General features: G+C 54.7%; 10 protein-coding genes across 10 annotated transcripts; 7 read left to right on the forward strand and 3 right to left on the reverse strand.

Annotated features, from left to right (window-relative positions):
• The first annotated feature begins 186 nt into the window (after nt 1–186).
• CC84DRAFT_1129359 (ribosome biogenesis protein YTM1) lies at nt 187–1,875 on the forward strand. Its single transcript, XM_018175828.1, has 2 exons — nt 187–306; nt 430–1,875. Exons 1-2 carry the CDS (start codon nt 207–209, stop codon nt 1,743–1,745), a joined length of 1,416 nt encoding a protein of 471 aa, XP_018030920.1. The 5' UTR covers nt 187–206; the 3' UTR covers nt 1,746–1,875.
• A 1,607-nt stretch (nt 1,876–3,482) lies between these two features.
• CC84DRAFT_1129360 (Trm112p-domain-containing protein) lies at nt 3,483–4,400 on the reverse strand. Its single transcript, XM_018175829.1, has 2 exons — nt 4,130–4,400; nt 3,483–4,034 (listed from the first exon to the last, which is right to left on the reverse strand). Exons 1-2 carry the CDS (start codon nt 4,313–4,315, stop codon nt 3,792–3,794), a joined length of 429 nt encoding a protein of 142 aa, XP_018030921.1. The 5' UTR covers nt 4,316–4,400; the 3' UTR covers nt 3,483–3,791.
• Nucleotides 4,401–4,575: 175 nt separating this feature from the next.
• On the reverse strand, nt 4,576–6,377 carry CC84DRAFT_1129363 (uncharacterized protein). Its single transcript, XM_018175830.1, has 3 exons — nt 5,992–6,377; nt 5,104–5,941; nt 4,576–5,054 (listed from the first exon to the last, which is right to left on the reverse strand). The coding sequence occupies exons 1-3, from the start codon at nt 6,297–6,299 to the stop codon at nt 4,890–4,892; spliced, it is 1,311 nt and encodes a 436-aa protein (XP_018030922.1). The 5' UTR covers nt 6,300–6,377; the 3' UTR covers nt 4,576–4,889.
• Nucleotides 6,378–6,463: 86 nt separating this feature from the next.
• CC84DRAFT_1168648 (U6 snRNA-associated Sm-like protein LSm6) lies at nt 6,464–7,700 on the forward strand. Its single transcript, XM_018179448.1, has 4 exons — nt 6,464–6,540; nt 6,607–6,754; nt 7,086–7,199; nt 7,252–7,700. Exons 2-4 carry the CDS (start codon nt 6,628–6,630, stop codon nt 7,278–7,280), a joined length of 270 nt encoding a protein of 89 aa, XP_018030923.1. The 5' UTR covers nt 6,464–6,540; nt 6,607–6,627; the 3' UTR covers nt 7,281–7,700.
• A 249-nt stretch (nt 7,701–7,949) lies between these two features.
• On the forward strand, nt 7,950–9,175 carry CC84DRAFT_1168649 (NAD(P)-binding protein). Its single transcript, XM_018179449.1, has 2 exons — nt 7,950–8,429; nt 8,503–9,175. Exons 1-2 carry the CDS (start codon nt 8,086–8,088, stop codon nt 8,900–8,902), a joined length of 744 nt encoding a protein of 247 aa, XP_018030924.1. The 5' UTR covers nt 7,950–8,085; the 3' UTR covers nt 8,903–9,175.
• A 2,428-nt stretch (nt 9,176–11,603) lies between these two features.
• CC84DRAFT_1263512 (uncharacterized protein) lies at nt 11,604–12,653 on the forward strand (the record flags this gene model as incomplete). Its single annotated transcript, XM_018185247.1, has 1 exon — nt 11,604–12,653. One exon carries the CDS (start codon nt 11,604–11,606, stop codon nt 12,651–12,653), a length of 1,050 nt encoding a protein of 349 aa, XP_018030925.1.
• A 593-nt stretch (nt 12,654–13,246) lies between these two features.
• On the forward strand, nt 13,247–14,566 carry CC84DRAFT_1155489 (succinate dehydrogenase subunit B). The gene is made up of 4 exons (XM_018176936.1): nt 13,247–13,328; nt 13,400–13,801; nt 13,855–14,006; nt 14,059–14,566. The coding sequence occupies exons 1-4, from the start codon at nt 13,283–13,285 to the stop codon at nt 14,380–14,382; spliced, it is 924 nt and encodes a 307-aa protein (XP_018030926.1). The 5' UTR covers nt 13,247–13,282; the 3' UTR covers nt 14,383–14,566.
• Nucleotides 14,567–14,899: 333 nt separating this feature from the next.
• CC84DRAFT_1168651 (uncharacterized protein) lies at nt 14,900–16,980 on the forward strand. The gene is made up of 3 exons (XM_018179450.1): nt 14,900–15,236; nt 15,321–16,090; nt 16,148–16,980. Exons 1-3 carry the CDS (start codon nt 14,939–14,941, stop codon nt 16,793–16,795), a joined length of 1,716 nt encoding a protein of 571 aa, XP_018030927.1. The 5' UTR covers nt 14,900–14,938; the 3' UTR covers nt 16,796–16,980.
• CC84DRAFT_312407 (MFS alpha-glucoside transporter-like protein) lies at nt 16,889–19,099 on the reverse strand. Its single transcript, XM_018185822.1, has one exon. The coding sequence runs from the start codon at nt 18,678–18,680 to the stop codon at nt 17,004–17,006; it is 1,677 nt and encodes a 558-aa protein (XP_018030928.1). The 5' UTR covers nt 18,681–19,099; the 3' UTR covers nt 16,889–17,003.
• Nucleotides 19,100–19,554: 455 nt separating this feature from the next.
• Nucleotides 19,555–22,157, forward strand: CC84DRAFT_313844 (alpha-glucosidase-like protein maltase). The gene is made up of 4 exons (XM_018185823.1): nt 19,555–20,006; nt 20,059–20,179; nt 20,243–20,782; nt 20,844–22,157. The coding sequence occupies exons 1-4, from the start codon at nt 19,798–19,800 to the stop codon at nt 21,702–21,704; spliced, it is 1,731 nt and encodes a 576-aa protein (XP_018030929.1). The 5' UTR covers nt 19,555–19,797; the 3' UTR covers nt 21,705–22,157.
• The last annotated feature ends 480 nt before the right edge of the window (nt 22,158–22,637 follow it).

The raw sequence follows: 22,637 nt of genomic DNA on the forward strand, positions 1-22,637 counted from the left end.
ACTCTTGGTGTCGTGGACCTGGAGAATCTATCCCACGTGCTTTGTGAGCGGAGTGAGGGGGGTGTGATGACATGGACTGTGAATGCTACGAGATCGGAGGTTCGAACGCCGACTGTCCCGCGCTAAGCCTAATTGGAGAATTTCGAGATTCTGCTCCAAATTTTTGGAAGAGCTTCAGCGCGAACACCTCACACGACGCCGCCGCAATGGATTCCAAAACAGAGGTCAAAGTTCCCGTGCGCCTGAGCACCCGCGATCCTTCCATACAGCTTGAGCAAGAACCCGGTCCCTTGCTCGTGCAGACCAGTAAGTGCATTCTTCGCACTACTTTTGCGCATGCGATACGCAATACCAGATATTAGACTCTGTCGTTGCTAGGCTGTCGCATGGATGCTGCTTGTTGTCTCTTCATGGGCTAACCTCTGCCAGCTCTCAGGCGTCCACAGCTCTCCGCGCTCGTAAATAGCCTCCTCCGCCCAGACGATAAACCGATACCTTTTGACATCCTCATCAATGGCCAATTTCTGCGCACTACGATTGACGAATTTCTCACCAAGAATGGCATATCAGCGGAAACGACACTGGACGTCGAGTACACGCGCGCGCTTATCCCACCGCTCAATGTAACAAGCTTTGAGCACGACGACTGGGTATCTGCGGTCGATGTCCTCTCTGCGTCTTCGGTGGCCGGCGTCTGGTCTGGAGGCCACGTACAAAGCGGACAGGAGCGCATATTGAGCGCGAGCTACGATGGATTGATACGGGTATGGGACATGTCAGGAAACGTGCTCGCAACGTCGGACGCACCGAACAACGGCGGTCGGATAACCAGCTTGAAGAGCGCAAAGTGGATCTCGGACAAGAAGATTGTGGTTGCAGGCATGGATAATACAGTGCGCTTATACAAGTATGACGAAGACACGCGGACCATCGCACCAAGCGTAGAGCTCTTCAGCCATCGCTGGGGCGTCGAAGACCTCGCCGTCCACGGCCCCTCGAACCGCATTCTCTCTGCCTCAGCAGACACCACGGTTTCTCTCTTCTCCTCCAACGCGAAAGAAAACCCTGCGCCTCCATCAGAGCTCCTGCCCTCTTCAAATACTGCCGCGAACAAACGGCAAAAACTGTCCAAACCTGATAAGACTGTCCCTGCGCGCGGCGCCCTAACTAAACTTTCTGGCCATGCATCACCCGTTTCGAGTGTCATTTTCAAGCCGGACGACGCCACCGTTGCCTACTCCGCATCGCACGACCACAGCCTGAAGACATGGGACCTGTTGACTTCCACATGTGTGGACACACGAACAACCGGCCACTCTCTTCTTTCTCTCGGCGCGCTACCCAAGCTCAATCTCCTTGCCGCAGGAACGTCAGCGCGACACATAACGCTCATCGACCCGCGTGCTTCAGCTGCACAGATCAGCGTGATGACGCTGAGAGGCCACAAGAACGCGGTCGTTTCACTCGACGCCGATCCAAGCTCAGACTACGGCCTGCTTTCTGGCTCGCACGATGGAACCGTGCAGGTATGGGACGTGCGCAGTGTACGGCCTTCAGAAGTGCAAGGCGAAGGCCAACTTGGCGAGAGCATGTACACCATCTATAGGGACAGCGCAAAGGGACGTCCTACGCACAGTCACGGAGAAGACGTGAAGGTATTTGGTGTGCGGTGGGACAAGGAAGTCGGTATTGTCAGCGCCGGCGAAGACAAGAGGGTACAGATCAACAGGCCGGTGGGTTCATGAGCGACAGCGACCAAGGAAAGGAAAAACGCATTGTGTCCAACTACTGGACTACATAGACAGAAAGTATGAGCATTGGGCGGCGTTCTGGCGCAGCGAATGGATTAGATACCAACCACGTATGGACGACCTGCATTTTACTTCACGCTCTGTAGTTGACTGATATTCATGGCATGACATTGTCGAGTGCGCTCGCTCATGAAGAGTACGCTTGCGTACGTGCTTGCCCTGCAGGTTGAGGATAGGCAGCCTCGGCGGTACCTTCCTTTGAAAGTCAAGGCTATGACCGCATGCAACGATTCCGACCCACTCGCTTACACTATGTATTCATCACTATTGCTTGGATCTGTTGTTGTTCTCACAAGCTCGAAACATGTCCGGACGGTGCCATCAAAGCCTCTACCTCACCCGAGATTGCAATTACCTGGGTAAGTATGCTCCTTCTTACCTACTGCGGCGCACCGACGTCACCACCACTGCCAGGTGCTTGCAGCTGCGACAAGCACGTCAAAAACATTTACCCCTTCATCCAGTCACTGAGTTCGTTCATACCCAATATCCTTCGTAGAACCTCACATCGGATTGCTTCATCGACCGTCCCTCGAGTCGTAAACGTAAGCTACTATCATACATCCAACAGCCAACAGACTGCCGCAAGGACGAAGGATGGCGCCAAACTTAGCACACACCTGCTGTTTCAACTACGAAGAGGATGCAGTCCCGCCTCCCACTGGCAAGCGAAGGCGCTGGCATTCTTACTACGAAAGTCTTGACTCCGAGTTGTGGCCCTGCGCACTTTCTGATGAATGTACGCAACCCCCTCTTCTTCAAAATCTCCCTCTCAGGCCCGTTGAAGGGCGATGAATTTACAAGCTGTATCTAAACCCAAGAAGGTCCACCAAAGCCTCCGTGTCCTCTCAAAAACTCTTTCAATTGGTTTCCCTCTTCCTTTCTAGATCACCTTGCAGGAAGCCAAATCACCAGCGCCGGCGAGAATTTACCATCAACTAGCGAACATCTACAGCCTCAGATCCAGAGTGAACCTATGCAGACTCATATAGGACAACTGTTTTCATATGAGGACAATAGCAAATGGACGCGACCTATTGGTGAAAATACCGTCCTTGTTGTTTGGCACGATCTGGACCCCACTTCGGACGTACTATACACAGATTGGCATCAGAAAGTAGCTGAACGCAGGCGCTTGCAGCAAGCTACCTCGTTGGAGCAACTTTCGCACCGTCTGGCACAACTCGTGTGCATCTCTAAATCGGTTTCAAGCTCCTATGCAATAGTGATCATGGACGCGGGACTCTTTATGAAACAGCACGACGAGATGTCCAACATACTCCGAGACCTTCGCCTCTACGTGGGTATGGGCGGCAGCCTCATCCTAGCACCCGGGATCGGTAATCGCGGTTGCAATCCAGCAGTCGGTAACCTGGTAAAAAAAAACTGGGACGGAATTGGAAGATAGGGCCCATCAAGCAGTTGTCAGATTGGGACGACTCCCAGTTGGAGGCCATGTTGGTCCGGCTGAGGGATCGGAAGTGCTCGATGTGGCAAGAATGGATGCTTCCGGGGAGCGTCGGCCTCCCCGGCAGGAGGACGCTTCACTACTAGAAACTAAAGGCACGGGACCCCGTTCATATGGGAAAAATCAGCGGGAGGCTGATGTGGCTTTGTAAGAGACAAAAAGAGGCGAGAGGATAGCTGGATGATCATTGCAGAAATGTGCAGGCTGAAGATTGGATGCTGAGACATTTTTACGTGTGCGGCAGTGCTTTTCTATCCTAGCTTTTGCGGTACAAAGGGAAACTTCCCAGGACCCGTAACTCCGGTCTATGCATCAAAGGGTATCATATCATCCTCGCTCTTCGCGAGTGCATCCGCCAGCATTTCCTCGTTCCAAACAGCTGCGTCCGCCGCTGCCTTCTCTTTCCCTTGTCGTCCTCTCCTGTTTCACATCTTCCTTCCCTTGCTTCTGCCAGCCTCTCAAGCGCGCCTCTGACCTTTTTTTTTAATACCTTGTCCTGCATCGTTCCCACCCTAGACCAAATGCCCCGGCAGCAAAAAGTTCGGCACACCCTCCATGACCTTGTACTCGTGCCCGCAGTTCCCACACACCAGCTTCCCCTCCTTGACCGTCGTCTCGAGCAGCACCCGGTGCAAATCTTTCGCCGTCTGACTCGCTTCCTCCTCGGCCTCTGCACCTTCGGCGACTTCTCCTTCTGGCTTAACGACGAGGTCCTCGCGCGTCGGCGGCGAGGAAGGGAGAGGGGGGAGGCCGAGCTACGGCACCGAACGTCAGTCGCTATCTTGCATCTTCCGTCTTCCACAACGGCTTCCCGAGGGGTGTTGGGGACTAGGGAGGGGTTGTAGCGTACCTCGGCCGTTATGACACACAGCTCGTTCCACTCCAGCCGCGGGAGAATGTTCTTGAGAAACGCGAGGTTGAGGTCTGTCTCGATGACTTCGAGAGTTGCGTCGCGCGGGTGCAGGGGGAAGGAGGCGGGGGAGGATTTGCAGGATTTTAGGGCGCAGGTCACGAAGTTGAGGGTGATGAGTTTCATTTTGGCGAGTTTCAAGAGGGATTGGTCGCGATTGGAGCAGGGATGGGGCGGGGGTTTACGGTGAAGTAGGGCGTGGTGGGATGCGATAGGGGACGTGCTTGCGACAAATTTTTGGTGGGGTAAGTCGACGCGACCAAGGGCGGAGCTAAGATGGGGTTAAAAGTGAGGTTGAATCTGGGGCGCTAGCAGGCTGATTGCGCCGCATCGCGAAACTGGTGCGGCTATAGTTTGCGCGGACAAGAAAAGATTGGGTGTCGCATGGAGGTTTCGATTGAATGGTCTTGGTAGCTTCAAGGGTGACCCAAGCCCGGTGAGCCGGAGAAACAACGCCTAATACTCCAAAGTCCTAGCAGAAGCTGCGGTATATCCATAAACCCGCCCAAATACCACCAACGCCATGCTCCTCTCATTGCTGGAAATCAAACCCCCTGAATATGGGATCGTAGGATGTGCATCCAAATCAAGGGTTCGTAGCCCAAACCAGGTAGGTCTTTGATGCCCGATAAGCCTCTTAACGAGACAATGATGCTGCGTGTCGTTGCAAAGAGTGAACCATTTGCAGAGAGCTGTCTGGTCACTTGAAGTGCACCTCGATGGCGTCCATATCGTCAACGTCTATATCCGCGACAGTGTCCATAGGCTTCAGCCGATCGCCGTCGAACATGAGCGTGACGGGCTGCTCCTTCGGAATTTTCATAGCCATCTTGTACGCGGATGCCATGTGGCTGACCTCGGTGTGCTGTTGTGCTGGTTAGATATGCATATGAGCGAAACGTGAGCATACGTACGGGATTGACCTTCAGCTTAAAATCTTCCCTGCCTTTCGCTTTTAGCACCAGTTTTATCTGCTTGACTTCGGGCTCGGGCTCCGCTTCTGGCTCGGGCTCGTTGACGACCTTTGCGGCCTGGGCGGCTGCCGCGGCCTCCAGTGCATCGGCTTCCTTCCTTGCTTTGTAGACCTCTTCTGTCCATGCCGCCACGTGAATCCTGGGCAGATTTTCGTCGTCGTAGATGTTGGGATCGCCCTCGACGGACACATAGCCATTTTCTAGGCGAATCCCCAGCCGTTGTATCTTTGTGTAGTCAAAAATTCGTCTGCCTTTCCACGTCATGAAGATAGCGCGCGTTTGGGCGGGTGTGAAGCCCTGTCTTGTGCACCAGGCCTCCTTGGGCTTTGCAAGAGAAGCGTCCGTCTTGATCTTGACCATCAGAGGTTTAGTGTCTGGGATGTCCGACTCGATGAGTAGCTGGACGATGGCTACGGGCATCGGTGCTTGTGCGCTCGACGAGGCTGTGGGTGCCTGATCGGCGTCTGGGGATTTGGCAGAGGCCTTTGCTCGTATTTGGGCTTTAAGGACAGCGATATGCGGGCTGTCAACCTCCTCGACCTCTTCCGAAGACTCTCGTTCGCTCTGTGGCCGCGAGTGTATGGGTATTGCCCGTGGGCTCGGAGATGGGTTGCGCGGATACTCGTCCTCATCCTCGGTGTCGCCCAAATCTATGACTTGAGACCTGGTTCTGGCCCCCACCGAGCTGCTGGATGACTTTGTGAGGGAATCGTAGCGGGCAGCAAGGGTTTCGGAGGTCGAGTTGTTGCGTGTTGGGGACATGGGCGTCTTGCTCCGCCTGTTTGCTGATCAGTCTTGCAGCATGCCATATGCTCGCGCTGCACACACCCTTTGCTCGTCACTCTATGGTTCCGGGAAGAGCTTCTTGCTTGCACTCCCTCATCGCTCTCGACCGAGACTTTCCGCCGCTTGCGATGTCGCTCCTCCTCAGCCTTTTGTCTCTGCTTTTGCGCCTCCTCGGCCTTCTTCTTCTCCTCCTGGCGCTTGGCCTGCTCGGCGACAATGTCCTGGAACTCGTTTGAGTGGCTGAACATGTCCTGCTCGTCTTTCTTGGGCGCCGTTTGCCATGCTGCTTTCTTGAAGCCAAACGCGCGCCTCTTGGGCGGCGCGGCGGCGCCGTCGGTCGGGTCCGTCATCGAGCGCGCATGGGTGTTGCAGCTGGCGAGCGACGCGCGAGGAAGGAATATCTTCGGAACGGGGTGCGGAGCGGGGGCGTGTAGGGCTGGAAACGCGAGGTCACGCTTTCCGCGACCCGGGGAAAAGTACATGGTCTGTGCGCATAACCTGCCCTCTTCGCTCACCACACTCCCATTCGCAGCTAAAGCATCAACAGTCCGCTCCGACGTCACGTTACCCGCTCTGCCTAGGCACACTGTTGTATGTCCTCGATTGTTTCTCTTTGAAAGGCAGAGATTCACACGCTGACTACAGCCCCACTTCCAGCATATTCTCACCACCACCAACATGGCAACCAACGGCGATAGCCCCGACACGGCCGCTGCCGACACCTCGCGAGACCCGTCTGGCTTTCTGAGCGAGATCATTGGCGCACCTGTGACGGTCAAGCTCAACTCCGGTATAGTCTACAAGGGTAAGTTCTTGACATGATTTTCTTCTGTACTGCTGTCGCCTGTAGAGGGTACTGCAACGGCGAAGAGCATCCATGCACAATGACTTCGTTTTTACCACTTTGGCGTGGGTCAGCGGTATCAATAGTCCGGCCCTAGGCGTTATTATTTTACTTTGCTTCATCGTGTATTTCTGGAACCGCAATACCATCGTTGTCGGCATAGATGTTGCCTGCGCCATCGTCAGCTTCATTTTTTTCTGGCTCAACATTGACCCCTTGCAAAAGAGTCTTATGCTCAAGCAGCGAATTTCACAACTCGAAGCGGAGGAGAACATCTGTTGACGAATCGCAGGCGACCTACAGTCGGTCGACGGCTACATGAACATTGCACTTGAGCGATGCAAGGAATGGTCTGATGGCAAGCTTGTCCGAAGTTGGGGTGATGCTTTTGTCCGAGGCAACAACGGTAAGCGTGTCCTTACTTCGGCTCATATTTGACTCATACTGATGAGGAAAAGTCACATACATCTCAGCCGATAACGCGTAGAAGGCTTTTGTCTGAGAACACGTTGATCTGAACTAGCCGGGATGGGACTACATTCGAGACGGATGCTCTATGAGCTCTCGAGGAAGTCATGCCGACTACGAAAGCAGCTATTATGCTTGGGGAAGAAGAGGACAGGCATCAAGGATCGGCAAGAAGGTAGATGATTGGCGCAACGATATCTGCACAGCCACCAGCATCGACTGCAGGTACACCATAATGATTCTATCGAGTTCATTTCATCGAGGCTCTCATCCCGACTCACACAATCGTCCTATTTCGATTCTTTTCTCTTCATTCCCTAAGCTTGTCATTGAAAGCCCTCGCACAAATCACGGGCCACGTGGAACATGATGTTTATACCTGGAACAACGCCTAGCCACATGAAAGTCTACTTATTCCTGATTCAAAATTATTCCTGTGTCCGCGGTTTATCTTACATCTGCAATTGAGTCCGTGTCCACGTGAGGCAATCAACACTCTTATCTTCTCCAGATCAGAAGCATACACTTTAAGCATGCCTCCGGTGGATATTATGCTAGAAAACACCTTGAGAAGCTGCCTCCACAAGATATCGCATGCTCACAAATCCGTCATCACTCGGATTAGTAATTGATGCCTATCCCCGCAGTTGCGCCATCGACTCGAATACCGCACCATATAATGGCTCACGTAAGTACACCGAGCATTTCACTACAAAAACAACAGGTTTCTTTCTTTACATTCATCTAGCAAATAAATCTTCAAGTCAAGAAACAAAATTAGATTGCAACTCCGTTCACCCTCACCACTAGAGCTCCTCTCAGCAATGGCCCCCCGACCCATTGCCATAATCGCAGGCGTAGGCCCCGGCACCGGCGCCTCCGTTGCCCGCCGCTTTGCCAAAGCCTACCCCGTCATACTCCTCGCCCGCGGGACCGACAAATTCGAGAAGCTCGCGCAGGAAATCAACGACGCAGGTGGCAAAGCCGTGGGCATCAGCGCAGACGTATCGAGTGCAGAGAGCCTGACCTCTGCGTTCAAGCAGATCGAGAAGGAGTTCCCAGGTGCCAGTGCCGCGGCTGCGGTGTTCAATGCTGCGGGTGGATTTGTGAGGAAGCCGTTTCTGGAGGTTACGGAGGATGAGTTTAGGGGCGGGTGGGAAGTTAGTCAGTATGTATTTCCCATCCGCGGAGGATTGAACCCTATTGCTACGCAATTTATGGAAGTGCTGATGAGGTTCTAGGAAAGGAGCTTTCCTTTTCTCCCAACAAGCCCTTCCCCTTCTCCTCGCCCACGCCAAAGACCCCTCCGCCACACACCCGCCCACGCTCATCTTCACGGGCGCGACTGCTGGCGTAAAAGCAAACGCCCGCATGGCTACTTTTGCTAGCTCTAATTTCGCTAAGCGCGCAATTGCTATCTCGCTTGCCAAGGAATTTGGGCCTGAGGGCGTTCATGTCGCATGGGCGAATATTGATGGGCCCATTGATATTCCGGGACGAGACGATTACAGGAAGCACTTGCCGGCGGAGCAGAAGATTGATCCGGATGACATTGCGGAGGCGTACTGGGGGCTGCATGCGCAGAGTAGACGGGCTTTCACGAATGAGATTGATATCAGGACGAGTGTGGAGAAGTGGTAGGTGGTATTTCGAAAGCGGTTATCTACCCATGTACGTTTCTCAGCCCACATTGATGCTCGTTGCACGCAATTCTCTATAATCCACCTTGGCAAATCTCTTAATTATCATTGCAAGGCCACTTCTTGAATATCTGACCCTATGGTACTCGACCCTCCACAGCAGTCGCCATGAGCGACAACATCTTCCATTCGTTCGGTTACCGGTTACTAGTTTGCCGTTCTTGGTGTTGCAGGTCAGAAAATGGGCGGCACTGAAGCAACCCATCCTTACCGGTTCCGCGCGGCATGCGAAATTGCATCCAACCAGCCGCTTTCCCATCAAAGTTTGCAGTCCAGGATTGTTTGCGGAAATATATCTCTAATTTATTTCGCACATGCTTTTCCTGCATGTTTGTTTCCTGTTCCTTGCCTTAACAATCACAATTGGGGTATCCTACCCGTCCAAGAAGCAGATCCTTCTGTCTTCTTGCAACTCGACCTCAAGAGAACTCCACACCACAAACACAATTCCACCTCGAACAATTGTGGGCAGCAAACACATATTCCATCTCACCTAAACGCCGTGTCCAGAACTCGAGGTCGAGTTGCGAGAGGGAATCATGCGCTGCAAACGCGGAATTTGGGTACATATCGCACTTAGTTTGCCGCGCGCTTCCCTTCATTTCTTTGACCTCAATAATTGTAATGGACATGATCCCTCTCACACGCTTCCCTGCATTTTCCCAATTTCTTTGGCTCTCGCGATTGCGAGTAGGAAGTTTGTCCTACCCGAGCGATTAGCAAACGAAATGCTCTTTATCCCAGGTTGAGGTGCGCCTGCAGCGCAAAGGATAATGCTGGCTCATGTGAGAGATAGCTTTAGAGGTCGATCTATGTGAGAATGCCCCGTTCAGCATTAGTTAGGAAGTCAACCGCATCCTCACCATAAAGCCTCTCCAGCCATGGCTTTATGGTTGGAATGCCCGCCTCTCTCCCTTTCCAACCCTCTATATATATTTATAGGATCTTGTTGGGCTGGGTAACTTAGTATTCCCAAAACCCCGCTTACCCTTGCCTAACCCCTTCTCGACCAGACCATGGTAGGAAGGCTCCGTGGACGAGGATGGGTAGGATGAGGATTAAGAAGAAGAAGCTTGAGTGGGTGTTAGGGACAACAAGATTTCTGAGGGTTTGTGCTGGGCGCAATAGACTAGGGCAAGACGACATGCTTGTGGGCAGGCCTTGAAGAAGTGGAATATGTTTGCCAGCTGGAGGCAGACACGACTTCTGACTCAAAAAACCCTTCTGGAATGAGCGGGAACTTGTTGCGAACCTAGCAACCGAGACCAAGGACTCTGCACCGGCTCAACATGCTTTGGATCCGAATACTGCATCAACGGCTGAGTTGGTTCCAATCAAAGCCTCTACTGTCACCACCCGCGTGATGATCCGCGTCTTCAGGAGAACTCAAGCTGCTGATACTAACATGTCATCACTCTTATGGCTGTTGTTTTGCGACGAGCTGCGGCAAATCCTATGACGAAGTCAGAGAGGGAGCATAGGATGGCCCAGGTCACCCATAAAGAGCTCTCAGGCGTGGACAAGATCGTGCACGATTGCTACCTATATAGTTACCACCTGAACCCTCACCGCCTGGTACCGACATGCTTCCTCACTATCGAGGCAACACAAACAGAGGACCTCAGGAGGACGAAGAGAACGACGAAGACAGTGACGATGAAGGGGCAGATGATAAGGAAGCATCGAAGGCTCAGGAAGGTTTCACGAGACGCATCTCTGCGTGCTACTTTCGAAACCGTAAACACGAATCGTAAGGCCACATGATCCAATTCCCAGAAGAAGATGTGTCCAAAACACACTTTTGCTTGATGCCCGTGCTTTCACAGATATCGAGGGATATGATGGAGGAGAAAGTGTTAGAAGAGAAAATGATGGAGGAAAACATTGCAACAGTGCTATGTACGAGGTAGAGAGACAATGTACAAGAGCGTGAAAAAGCGTAGCGAATGTGGAAGTCCATTGAATGCGGTAAGAGAGGGACAAGACTGAGCATACTAACTATAGGGTATATATTTATGATAGCATGTAATCGCAGTATCGGGAAGATGTACAAATGGCTGTGGGTAAAGAGCTGAGCTGAGTAGTGCGCAATGACTTCGGTGAAGTTTTGCACCACAAAACGGGGATATGCACGGATAATGGGGAACTGGACTATAACGTACGATCTTCATGCTTGAAAAGGCCGTGAAGTGAAAAATCACGGTGTGCCGTCGCTAGAAATTTCGCAAGGTACCCGCAGGATTCAAGTCATGATGGTTGCGCATGTCTGATTGCTGTGTTTGAGCTGCCGGCATTTTGATTACAGACACTTTCATAATAAATGCTCAGAGACCTAGGTTACTTGGTTGAATCTCCTGACACTTACCATGGCAACAGACCCAATATCCGTTGAGTGGTTGGGGCTGTTGCTTGAGCAGTCTCCTTCACTTTCACTCATGCTGAGCTTCAACCCATTACAGCGTACAAATTCTCTCATTTGCGCAAAGCGCTTCACGACAACATGTGACAGCAACAACAGCGCACAACCTCCGTTGCCTACACTACATCACTTCTTACCTCTGCGCTCTTCAAAGCGCTCGCGCACTCTTCGTCTGCGTACACAAACACAGACACACGCAAAGTCGCGACATACGGCCCCAACCATGGCGTACGGCAAGAAGAAGGTCGCCTTCGAGCGCAAGAAGCGCACCCCGCGTTCTGATTCTCCCAAAATTCCTCCGGAGCCCTCTTTGCCTACACGCTCCTGGAACAGCGCCTCCTCTTCTCTCACCTTGGCAGATATACGATCCCTTGCAAAGCCCGGTGACAGGCTGAAGAGCTCTGCATCTCGCCCAATGCCTGCTACGAAACCGGTACAGATCTCTTCATCCAGGGGAGAAAGCTTCTCTGCCGAAGAGCTGCACGACGTCGCGAAGTCTACGGACCTGGACTCCATGTGGCACACACGAGCTGCCGCACAATTCACCCGGCAGTCTCTCGCGCGAATTCCCGAATCGCCCTCCTCGACAAGCTCACACTCGGACGACAGCCTTGGTGGAGTAGGCGTAGGCTCTGTCCCCGCCTCTCTCATGGGCGAAGACTCCTTCTTCGTCCCAGAAAAAGAGTCCTTCGATCAACGCACTCTACGTCGATCCCGCCAACCGCCCTCCGCAGACGTCGGTTCCCTGCACAGCACCTCCGTCCCGATACCCATAGACCCGCTCTCCAGCGCCCCAAGCTACACCGCTCCGTTCACACACACTTCCCGCCGGCCTGGTCCCCCAGCTGCCGCCCTCCCAACCGTAATGGAAAGCTACTCAAGCATCAACATCGAGTCCTCCTTCCTCAACCGCCAACCCTCCCTCGCCGCCCAAGCTGCCCGCCAGGCCCGCGATGCAAAGGTCTCTTCTGCACTAGGACGCCACAACAGCACTACCAAGCCCATGCCTCGCACCAGCGCGCTGCGCCGTGAGTATCGTCCTGGCCCGCAACTTCCACCGATCCAGCATGAGCCTCCAAATCCGAAGGAGCATGGCACTATGGTCTACCGCGGGTTCCCGGGGGTCAAGCCCAAGGAAGAGCCGGTGCTATGTCTGGGGAAGGACGAGGTGAAGGAGTGGGAGAAGTATAGGGGGTACTTAGATGAGCTAAAGGAGAGGCATCATGTGGATGTTGGATGGAAGGGAAAAGGGAAGTGGTGGGGAGGTGCCTGAATGGCACGATCACATGACTACGGTGTGGCTAGTCTTGGAAAGAAGGATGTCTTTTCAAGTTTGTGTGCGGGCATTTTGGGCTTGTGCTTTTGCGGGGCGTTGGGTCCTACGAGGACATGGATAATACTGGGTTGTCTGGCGGTGCATTGGGCTTGCTCTCGGGCCTTGATTTCATGAGATACCCAGTTTATTGTCTCACAATAGCTCTTGATAGTCGAATTTGGGATGCTCCTCAGATGTTTGCGAAGAGAAAGGATTCGACACTTTCGTTTGGTGACGCCACATGAGGATAACCAATTCGCAGCAATGGAGGGAAGATCTGCAAGATGAGAAGGCAGGGATTCTAGAAACTCATGTTTCGGAGGCACATGCAGTGGAAATGGAGGTTCTATGCAGAATAGAACGTTTGGCGTGCCGATTGAGGGCACAAAGTCTATGATGACAGTGCGGGCGATGTCGCGTGTGAGTGGCACATGTGCCGAGATGGCCCGAAGGGAAGGCACGGCCCTCATGACAACGGAAGGCGCGTGATTGGTCGCTCTTTCTTTGCCCGAGGTCTTGCACATCGTGAACGTAACCACCTCCAAGCCAGTTCGCCATCCCCACGCTCGAATCCGCACACGCCCAACATGGCCTCAACTCGCGCCCTCTGCCGCCTGGCTACGTCGCGGACCGGTACGCACCTTGTGCACTCGCCTGCACACCCCAGGAAGGCGCAATTGGAGCTGTGCTAACGTCGCCCGCAGCTGCCGTCCGCCCAGCCGTCTTCGCACGCAGCTTCGCCTCCGTGAGCGACACCAAGGCCCGCGACCCCATCTCCAAGGCCGGCGAGGCCCTGGCTCCTGATGCGTCGCGCGCGCCCACCCCCGAGAGCAAGACGTCGACCATCAAGGAGGCTGCGCCGACCAAGGATGCGAAGATGAAGACGTTCCACATCTACCGCTGGAACCCCGACGAGCCCACGTCCAAGCCCAAGATGCAGTCGTACGAGCTCGACCTGAACAAGACCGGCCCCATGATGCTCGACGCCCTCATCCGCATCAAGAACGAAATCGACCCGACCCTGACCTTCCGAAGGAGTTGCCGCGAGGGTATCTGCGGCAGCTGCGCCATGAACATTGACGGTGTCAACACGCTGGCCTGCTTGTGTACGTGTAGGCACCGCTTGGGTTTGGGCAGAGGTGCTAATCGCGTTGTACAGGCCGCATCCCCACCGAGGAGAAGAAGGAATCCCGCATCTACCCCCTCCCGCACATGTACATTGTCAAGGACCTGGTCCCCGATATGACGCTCTTCTACAAGCAATACCGCTCCGTGAAGCCCTACCTCCAGCGCACCACGCCGTCACCCGACGTACGTCTAGTTCCCCCATGTATCTCTCGACGTCCCGCTGACATCATTCCAGGGCCGTGAGTACCGCCAGACAAAGGAAGACCGCAAGAAGCTCGACGGCCTGTACGAGTGCATTCTCTGCGCCTGCTGCTCGACCTCGTGCCCCTCGTACTGGTGGAACCAGGAGGAGTACCTCGGCCCCGCCGTGCTGCTGCAGAGCTACCGTTGGATCGCCGACTCGCGAGACGAGAAGAAGGCCGAGCGCCAGGATGCGCTCAACAACAGCATGAGCCTGTACCGATGCCACACTATTCTCAACTGCTCACGGACGTGCCCCAAGGGGTTGAACCCGGCGTTGGCCATCGCGGAGATCAAGAAGAGCATGGCTTTCACGTAAAAGAATAGAGCCACGGGCGATGAGTTGGATTGAGAGGGCGGTGGATGACCTGCATTGTGTGCTTGGCTTGTGCATTCGTTTCTGTTTTTTCGTGTATGCACATGCGCACATTTGGAGAGGGGCCTGTATTTGTGACAATGTATGCGAACCAATAGATTGAATTACTACCAATCTTGAATACTCCAAAACATGTGCCTTCTTCTCCACTGGCATTTAGCTCATTCGACCACAGGCGGTGGCGTGCTTTTCACGTACGACACTAGCTGCGCCGCATCATGCAGCGTTCGAATGTAAGACTTGCATGCAGACAGAAGACGGCACACTCGCTTCTGAACCAATCCCACAAACACGTCGAAAAGTAGATCCGGGGTAGATGCCCAACGTTGGCATAATCTCCACAACATGTCGCAGTCTAGCCCGTCGCTTCCTCTGACGCGGGGGCAACCAATGGCTAGAGTTTGCGCTACACCATTCTTGTCCACCATCTTGCCTGCTCTTCCGCTCCTCACCATGGACACTTCTCACGCGCCCCAAAAACCCCTCGGTTCGGTATGCAATGGATTCTGCGCAGGCGAAAAGAGTATCTAAAGCCTGTGACGCGTGCAAGCTGCGGAAAGTGAAGTGCAACGGGCAAGAGCGGTGTCAGCAATGCAGTCACCTCGGCTTGAGATGCGTTTATTCGGTGTCCAACAAGACGCGCTCACAGGGCAAGCGGGGACGAATAATTACTGAATACAAAAACAAGACGTCTACTACGGCTGTTACTTCTCCACCTATACTGCCAGCTATTGCGGGACAGGTTGCACTGCCGCAGCGGGGTCCTGCTGTGCCATTCTCGGGCGAGCTAGATGGAGGTAAGTATGTCGCATGGCTGCAGTTTACTTCTCGAGAGTCCACTTCGTAGCCGTGTATGCGGTGTGATACTAATCTGCGCATAGTGAATTCGTCACCCATCGAGCCCGGCTTTCAATATGATCAATCCTTCTTTCTGGACCTCATTCATGACTACATAGAGGGCGTATATCCCGTGCAGCCAGTCATCACAGAAGCGGAACTCCGGGAACACATTGCATCCATGGACGTGGACCAAGAGCTACGGACGTTCGTATGTGCTTTTGGGGCATGCACCTTGAATCTCACGCGGGCGGGTGATAATCGAACGGACGAGGTCCTCCACAATATCGAGACCCTGACGAATTATGCCATCTCGACCTTGAAGCCTGTCTACAAAACGTTCCGGTCTTCTGTCATCAGAGCGATGTCTTCCATGTTTATACACAACTGCCTCATGACCATGTCGGCCAGCGATGCCGCCTTCCACTACCTCCGGGACGCCATCACCGCTGTCCAGCTACTGCGGATCGACAACGCCGATACTATGGCTCAATTATCGCCACCGGAACGGTCTCGGAGACAGCGGCTGTACTGGCAAGCTTACATCCACGAGAGATTCGTTGCGATACTCGACTACCGCGCAGCCATTCTACCACCTCTGAATGCTTTGCCTGAGGCTGACCCCAACATTCCGCTTCAGGTTCATGATGGCTTCATTCAGATCATCAAGCTGTTCCGCCTCTTGGATCCTGAATTCATACAGAACTGGCTGGGGAGTCAAGGAAATGTCACGTCCACTTGGATTGAAGAGAAGACTAGAGAGCTCGATGGCGACGAGGAGGGTATTGCTCGAGAGATGGCCAATCTTTCCACAGTACGTCAAGACTTGAATAACAAAAATTGCTCAGTTACTGATTTAGGTCTTCTTTAGATGCAACGCGCCGACCTTGCCATCACCCGAGAGTGGCTCAGAACGCTAATATGGCGAATGGCAATGGGCAAGTCTTTGCTATCATCCAAGTCGTCCAAAGAGTGCCTCTCTCTTCTATTTCCCGTCCGACTGTCGCAGAACCTTCGACAACAAGTCACCAGCATGTCCCGGCACGACATCGAAGTGCACGGCAGCAGCATCGTCCAAAAGCTCTTCGAAATCACTGACACCATCTCCGACGTCCTCATCCACGTCCCTGCCGCCACGCTCGAAGAAACCTCCCTCCGTATCGACGATTTCCTCTTCATCCTCGACTTCGTCCTCCAATTCCCGACTCTAGACGCCACGCGTCGCGGGATCCTCCTCGAAAAGCTAGAGCGGCTGCAAAGCCTGTTCCCAGAAGTCGTCAGCAATGCAAGCTCGCCCAACCTCCCAATCGAGTTACAGTCACCGACCACCGACCCCTGGTATCAGGTCGCGCAGTCGAAGATTGGTCCAGACGCGGAGGTGGATCCGGCGGGGCTACAGGGCCTCGCGCCCTTGCCGTATATGGGCCAATCGCAGCACCATCCCAATGCGCACCAACATGCGGCCACTTGGAACCATATCTCGAGACGACTGTCCATGGCGCATTTTCCGGCTAGCTGATGTGGAGACGCTCGTGTTCAAACATGTCATTTTGGTGTTGTTGCATAGCTTGAGCAGGGTATCATGTACACGCACTGCATTTTCACATGGTCATTGAAGGTGGGAACAAAAAAATCATATTGTATGTACACAAAGTCTATTGCAGAACCTGAGGAGATGCGAACGAACGAAAAAAGCACGATCGATCTGTCACTCACTCCCATGCGCTTCACATGCTCTGCTTCGAATTGACCTCCTCGAAGTGCGTCGTCTTCTCGCCCTCGAGCTTCTTCTCGGCCACCGACGTCTCGTCCTCCTCGAACTCCTGCACCACCGTCTCCTTGAACTTGCGCGCCGGCACGCGCTGCTCGAAGAGGATGTCGAGCTCACCATAGGTACGGCCCTTGGGCTCAGGCAGGCGGAAATACGTCCACACCAGACACAGGAAGCAGGTGCCCGCCCAGAAAAACGCGGACTTGGCGCCCCAGTTCCACGCGGAGGGGTTCAGCATGCGGGGCGTCATGATGTTGCCGATGATGGAGCCGATGTTGTACCAGTTGCGGGCGAGGACGACGGTCTTCTGGCGGAGGCGCGAAGACGGGATCTCGGCGACGAGGCAGTAGCAGACGGGGCCGACGGAGGCGTCGTAGACGAAGGTGAAGATTATTAGCATGGCGCCAATGGCCCACTGGACGCTGGAGTTGCCCGAGGGAGCGATGCCCAGGAAGCCGATGATGAGCAGGATGGCGAGCATGACGACGAGACCCCAGACGTAGAGTGTGCGGCGGCCCACGCGGGGCATCAGCCACCAGGAGACGAAGACGCCGATTGCGCCGATGGCGTAGATGCCAAGGGACATGCTGAACGCGTTGGAGGTGTCGAGGCCGGCGTTTTCAAAAAAGTATGTGGAGAAGCCCATGAAGGAGGATCCGCACCATGCCTGCGTGAACCACGTCATGGCTGCGATTTCCGTACGTCGGAGGTCGGTCCCCTTGAAGCAGTCCCAGTAGGACGTCCCATCCGACACGGCCTTCTCGAGCTCGTTGGTGTGCTTGTACATGGCGATCGTCTCGTCGGCGTTGAAGTCGGGGTTCTTCTCGGGGGAGGCAAGGCGCAGGACCATCTTTTTGGCGTCTTCGTAGCGCTCCTTGCGGACGAGCCACCACGGGGATTCGGGCGCGAAGGCGATGCCGATGATCAGGGGGATGGGGTAGATCCACTGGATTGCATACGGAATGCGGTAGGCCCACTGGTCAGGACGCTCAGAGATGCCCTTCAGCACGCCGGAGGCAATGAACTGCCCGAAGACCCAGCAGAGGTTGACGTAGGTGGTCAGGATTGGACGAAGCGGGACGGGCGTGACTTCGGCGGCGTAGGTGGTGGTCAGGGTCTGGAAGACGCCCCAGGGGATACCGATGAGGATCAGGCCCACGAGCAGCATCTCGATGTTCTGCGCGAAGAACAGGATGAAGATGAGCGCGGTGACAGCCGACAGCGCTCCAATCATGGTCTTCTTGAACCCGTACCGCTCCGCAATGATACCGTTGACCATCAGCCCCAGGATCTCGCCGACGTACGCGCCGTTGGTGAGCCCAGCCTGCCACGCCGCAGTCACCTCGTAGGAGCCGTCTGCGAGCTGGACGCCGAACTTGCGCTTGAAGGCCGGCACGGCTTGCAGGTTGGCAATCAGGTTGATGTCGTAGCCTTCCATGATGATGGCGCCGGAGAGGAGGACGGACCAGGCGATGGCTTTGGGGTACAGCCGGATGCCCTCCATGAGGGTCATTTTCTGCTCGGCTTTGGTGGCGCGGGTGGCATCTTGGGTGAGCTGCGCGATGTCGGCGTTGTTGAGGGACATGCGGCGCTGTTGTTCGCCGTCGACGGTGATGCTGTTGTTTCGCGACATTTTCGCGGGAGAGATTGGAGACGGTCTCCGGGTACGAAGATTTGCGTGCAAATACGAACCGAGGCTCTCAGACGAGGGGCCTCTCTAGCGAGAAACTTGTCTTGACAGTAGAAAGAGCTTGTCGCAGTGAAGCGGAGGTCTTGCTCGATGTCGAAGCTACCCCGGGCCTCCAACGCGTACTTATACACATGTGCAACTCTCGCGTTCAATATGTCGCGCAAGCACAAGCGCAGGCCAAGCGAAGACCTGAACGTCCAGGGAGGTCCAGACTAGCGCCGGGTAACTCTATGTTCCCCAGCTCTCCCCAGGTCGAGTCTCCAGATTAGGATTGGGGATGGCGCGAACGGACGGGGGCCTCAAGCGAGGATGCGGCCGCTGCATGGGAAGGCCATGGCGTGTGTGCAGTGTCATGGAGTTTCCAGACAGCCGGGCATGCGCATTGGTGCATCTTCGGTCCGAGGTGCAAGTGAGGTGCGGGAAGGCAGGCTTGCGCGGTCACATGCTGGAGGGACGGGAGCACGCGGTGCAAGAACCTGGTTCAGACGTTGGTGCATCACACACAGCCCGCGAATGAGACATCTTCGCGAAAATCTTCACGAGAGTCGGCGCGCGGTCGTTCATTGGATGTAAGTCGGGCCGAGATGCTGGTGTTGCAGGTGAAGCGAGGAGCGTGGAGGGTGTCGTGCGCGACTCGGAGGTTTTGAGTGCGGGGGTCCCCGTTCAACCTCGCGGGGGGTATCTCGGAATGTTTTGCGGTTGCACAAATCGCCCTTTATGGACGCGCCGCCCGACTGTGGACAAATCGGCGTCGCTGGAGGTCTGTGGGGATATCAGATTGCCTATCGACGATCCGTGGGGACTGGGGAAAAGGTGGGATGGGACGGAGGAGCGCACGCGGGCCCGGCATGGCGGGTGGGCGTTGAGGTATAAGGGTCCAACGTCCAAGCCATCTGCTGCAAGCCACCAAGGAAGAATACTCGGAACGTTGTGCGGACGGTCAGAGTATTTACCATCTAATTGTCTATCTTCGTCTCGTGCCGACTTCGTATTATCTTATACCTACCGACCGCGGAGCCCTTCATTCGTTGTGTCTTGAGAGATACTTGGTCATCACAATATGACAGTCACCCAGCGTAAGTGGTGGAAGGATGGCGTCGTATACCAGATCTACCCTGCGAGCTTCAAGGACTCGAATGGCGATGGGGTGGGCGATTTGAATGGCATTCTGTCCGAGCTGGACTACATCCGCTCAATTGGCGTGGATACCATTTGGATCTGTCCCATGTACGACTCGCCGCAGGTGGATATGGTGTACGACATCAGAGAGTAAGTCAAGTCAATTGAACAAGACGGCCACAGTACTAACAGCACGTCTTAGCTATGAGAAAGTCTACCCGCCATACGGCACAAACGAGGACATGGAACGACTCATCGCCGAGACGCATGCCCGGGGTATGCGCATCGTCCTCGATTTAGTCGTCAACCACACCTCTGACCAGGTACACCGTCCCCTCCTCCTCCAAACAATCCTTCCGCCCACTACAAATGCTAACCTCCCACAGCATGCCTGGTTCCAAGAATCCCGCTCCTCGAAGGACTCCCCCAAGCGCGACTGGTACATCTGGCGGCCGGCTCGCTACATCGACGGCGTGCGCCATCCCCCAAACAATTGGCTCGGCAACTTCGGTGGCTCCGTTTGGCAATGGGACGAGCACACCGAGGAATACTACCTGCACCTCTTCTGCCCCGAGCAGCCAGACCTCAACTGGGAGAATCCCGTCACGCGGCAGGCGATCTACAAGTCCGCCATGGAGTTCTGGCTCGAGCGCGGTGTCGACGGGTTCCGCGTTGATACTGTGAATATGTATAGTAAGGGCGACATGTCAGATGCTCCGGTCACAGATCCAGAGAGCGAGTGGCAGTTTGCGGGGCTGCAGTACTGTAATGGGCCAAGGATGGCCGAGTTCCTGGGAGAGATGAACGAGGTGCTTGCGCGGTATGATGCAATGACTGTGGGCGAGTGTCCGAATACGCCGGATATGAAGAGGGTGGTGCAGTATGTGTCTGCGCGGGAGAAGCAGCTGAACATGGTGTTTCAATTTGTACGTCCCCTCCCTCACCCTTACCTCCCACCCTGGACGAAGCAGCTGATGATGGGGGCAGGACGTCGTCGACATCGGCCAAGGCCCGTACAAATTCCAGACCACACCCAAAAACTACAAACTGCCAGCGTTCAAGGACGCCATCGCATGCACGCAGTCCCTCCTCCGCCTCGCCCCCGACGCCTGGACCACCGTCTTCCTCGAAAACCACGACCAGTCCCGCTCCATCACGCGCTTCACCTCCGACTTGCCCCAGCACCGCGTCGCAGGCGGCAAACTCCTCGCGCTGATGATGTGCGCGCTCTCAGGGACTCTGTTCATCTACCAAGGCCAGGAACTCGGCATGACCAACTTCCCCGAGACCTGGGACATGAGCGAATACAAGGACGTAGATTCCAGCAACTACTACAAGATGGTGGCCCAGCGGAGCGGCGGCGACGCAACCAAACTCGCCGAGGCGAAAAGCAGTCTGCAGCATCTTGCGCGAGACCATGCGCGTGTGCCGATGAGCTGGAGTACCGGGAAGTACAATGGCTTTTCGCCGGCGGACAGCAGCGCGGAGCCGTGGATGCGGCCGCTGGAAGATGCTGCCGCGTGCAACGCGGAGCAGCAGAAGGGGGACAAGGGGAGCGTCTTGGCGTTTTGGAAGAGGATGCTGCAGGTCAGGCGGGCACACTGTGACTTGCTCGTCCACGGCGAGTTTGATGATCTGGACAACGCGAACGAGGCTGTGTTTACTTTCAGCAAGACGTGGCAGGGCAAGAGGGCGGTTGCCGTGTGCAACTTCACCGAGAAGGCGCAGAGGCTGGAGTTGCCTGAGAGCGTGAGGAACACTAAGAGAGAGATGCTGATCTCATCCCTTGGAGGCGGAGACGAGGCGGAGTTGGCAGCGTGGGAAGGACGGGTGTACTTGCTTTCTTAGACCAGAGAGTGTGGGATAGAAGTTGAGCGTTTGGTCTGCGGTGTAGAGACATGGTTGGGAACATAGATCGTGGCCCGGTGCTAGACTGCAATCATCACGAAGTATGACAATACGCAATCGAATTTCAAAGTATTTGTTTCTGGGTTTCGCACCGGGTACGAATATGCTTTCTCCTTTTGCACATTGCCGAGACCACGCCTCTATCATTGCCGTCATTTATTTCTGTTGTTCCCATGTTTTCGTTATCCAGGTCCATTCATATTCGTCTTCTAACTCCCAATCTCATGTCTAGTAACCCCGGTCATCCACTTTGTGTGGTTCTTCCGGTAGGGGGTCGTGACTGCCCGAGTCTCATATTTCGTTCTTGTCGCGCTGTCAGAGTCGTCCGCATGACGTCCGCCTGGAGCTCTATCCCCTGGGAAGGACTGTAACACATAGTGTGGGCGGCAAAGAGATGCTGGGTCGACATCGGTTCCCTCGTCCAAGGCGAGCCAATCATCGGTGTCACTCTGGGGAAGCTCCTTTGGGTTCTTTCACTCACAACCCTTGTCAGCCCCAGCAATTTTGTATATAGTGGCTCGGATCTCCTTCTGCTGGACTCAAGTAACAGCAGTGTATTATAATATTTCCTCTATTATACATCTTCCAACGCTGCTAGCAGGTGACACCCTCTGGTGTCTCCCGATTTCCGCTCGAAGGACCAAGCGCAGGATGATGGTGTGATCGTTGCTGCTAGGCTGGTAGCTAGGGAAGTGTATTTTCCACGGAGCCCTCGAAGAGCCGTGTAAGGTTGGTGTATATCTAGAGTGAGTGAGCGGCATACCGAGCCGTCATCACCGGACACCCCCTGCATCTGCACACGCAATCAGCGACGCATATCAACTGTGAGTCCCGTGGACCAAAAGAATGCTCTTGGTGACTTTTTTTTTGATG

This window comes from Paraphaeosphaeria sporulosa (genome assembly GCF_001642045.1).
Source record: "Paraphaeosphaeria sporulosa strain AP3s5-JAC2a unplaced genomic scaffold CC84scaffold_12, whole genome shotgun sequence".
NCBI lineage: Eukaryota > Fungi > Ascomycota > Dothideomycetes > Pleosporales > Didymosphaeriaceae > Paraphaeosphaeria > Paraphaeosphaeria sporulosa.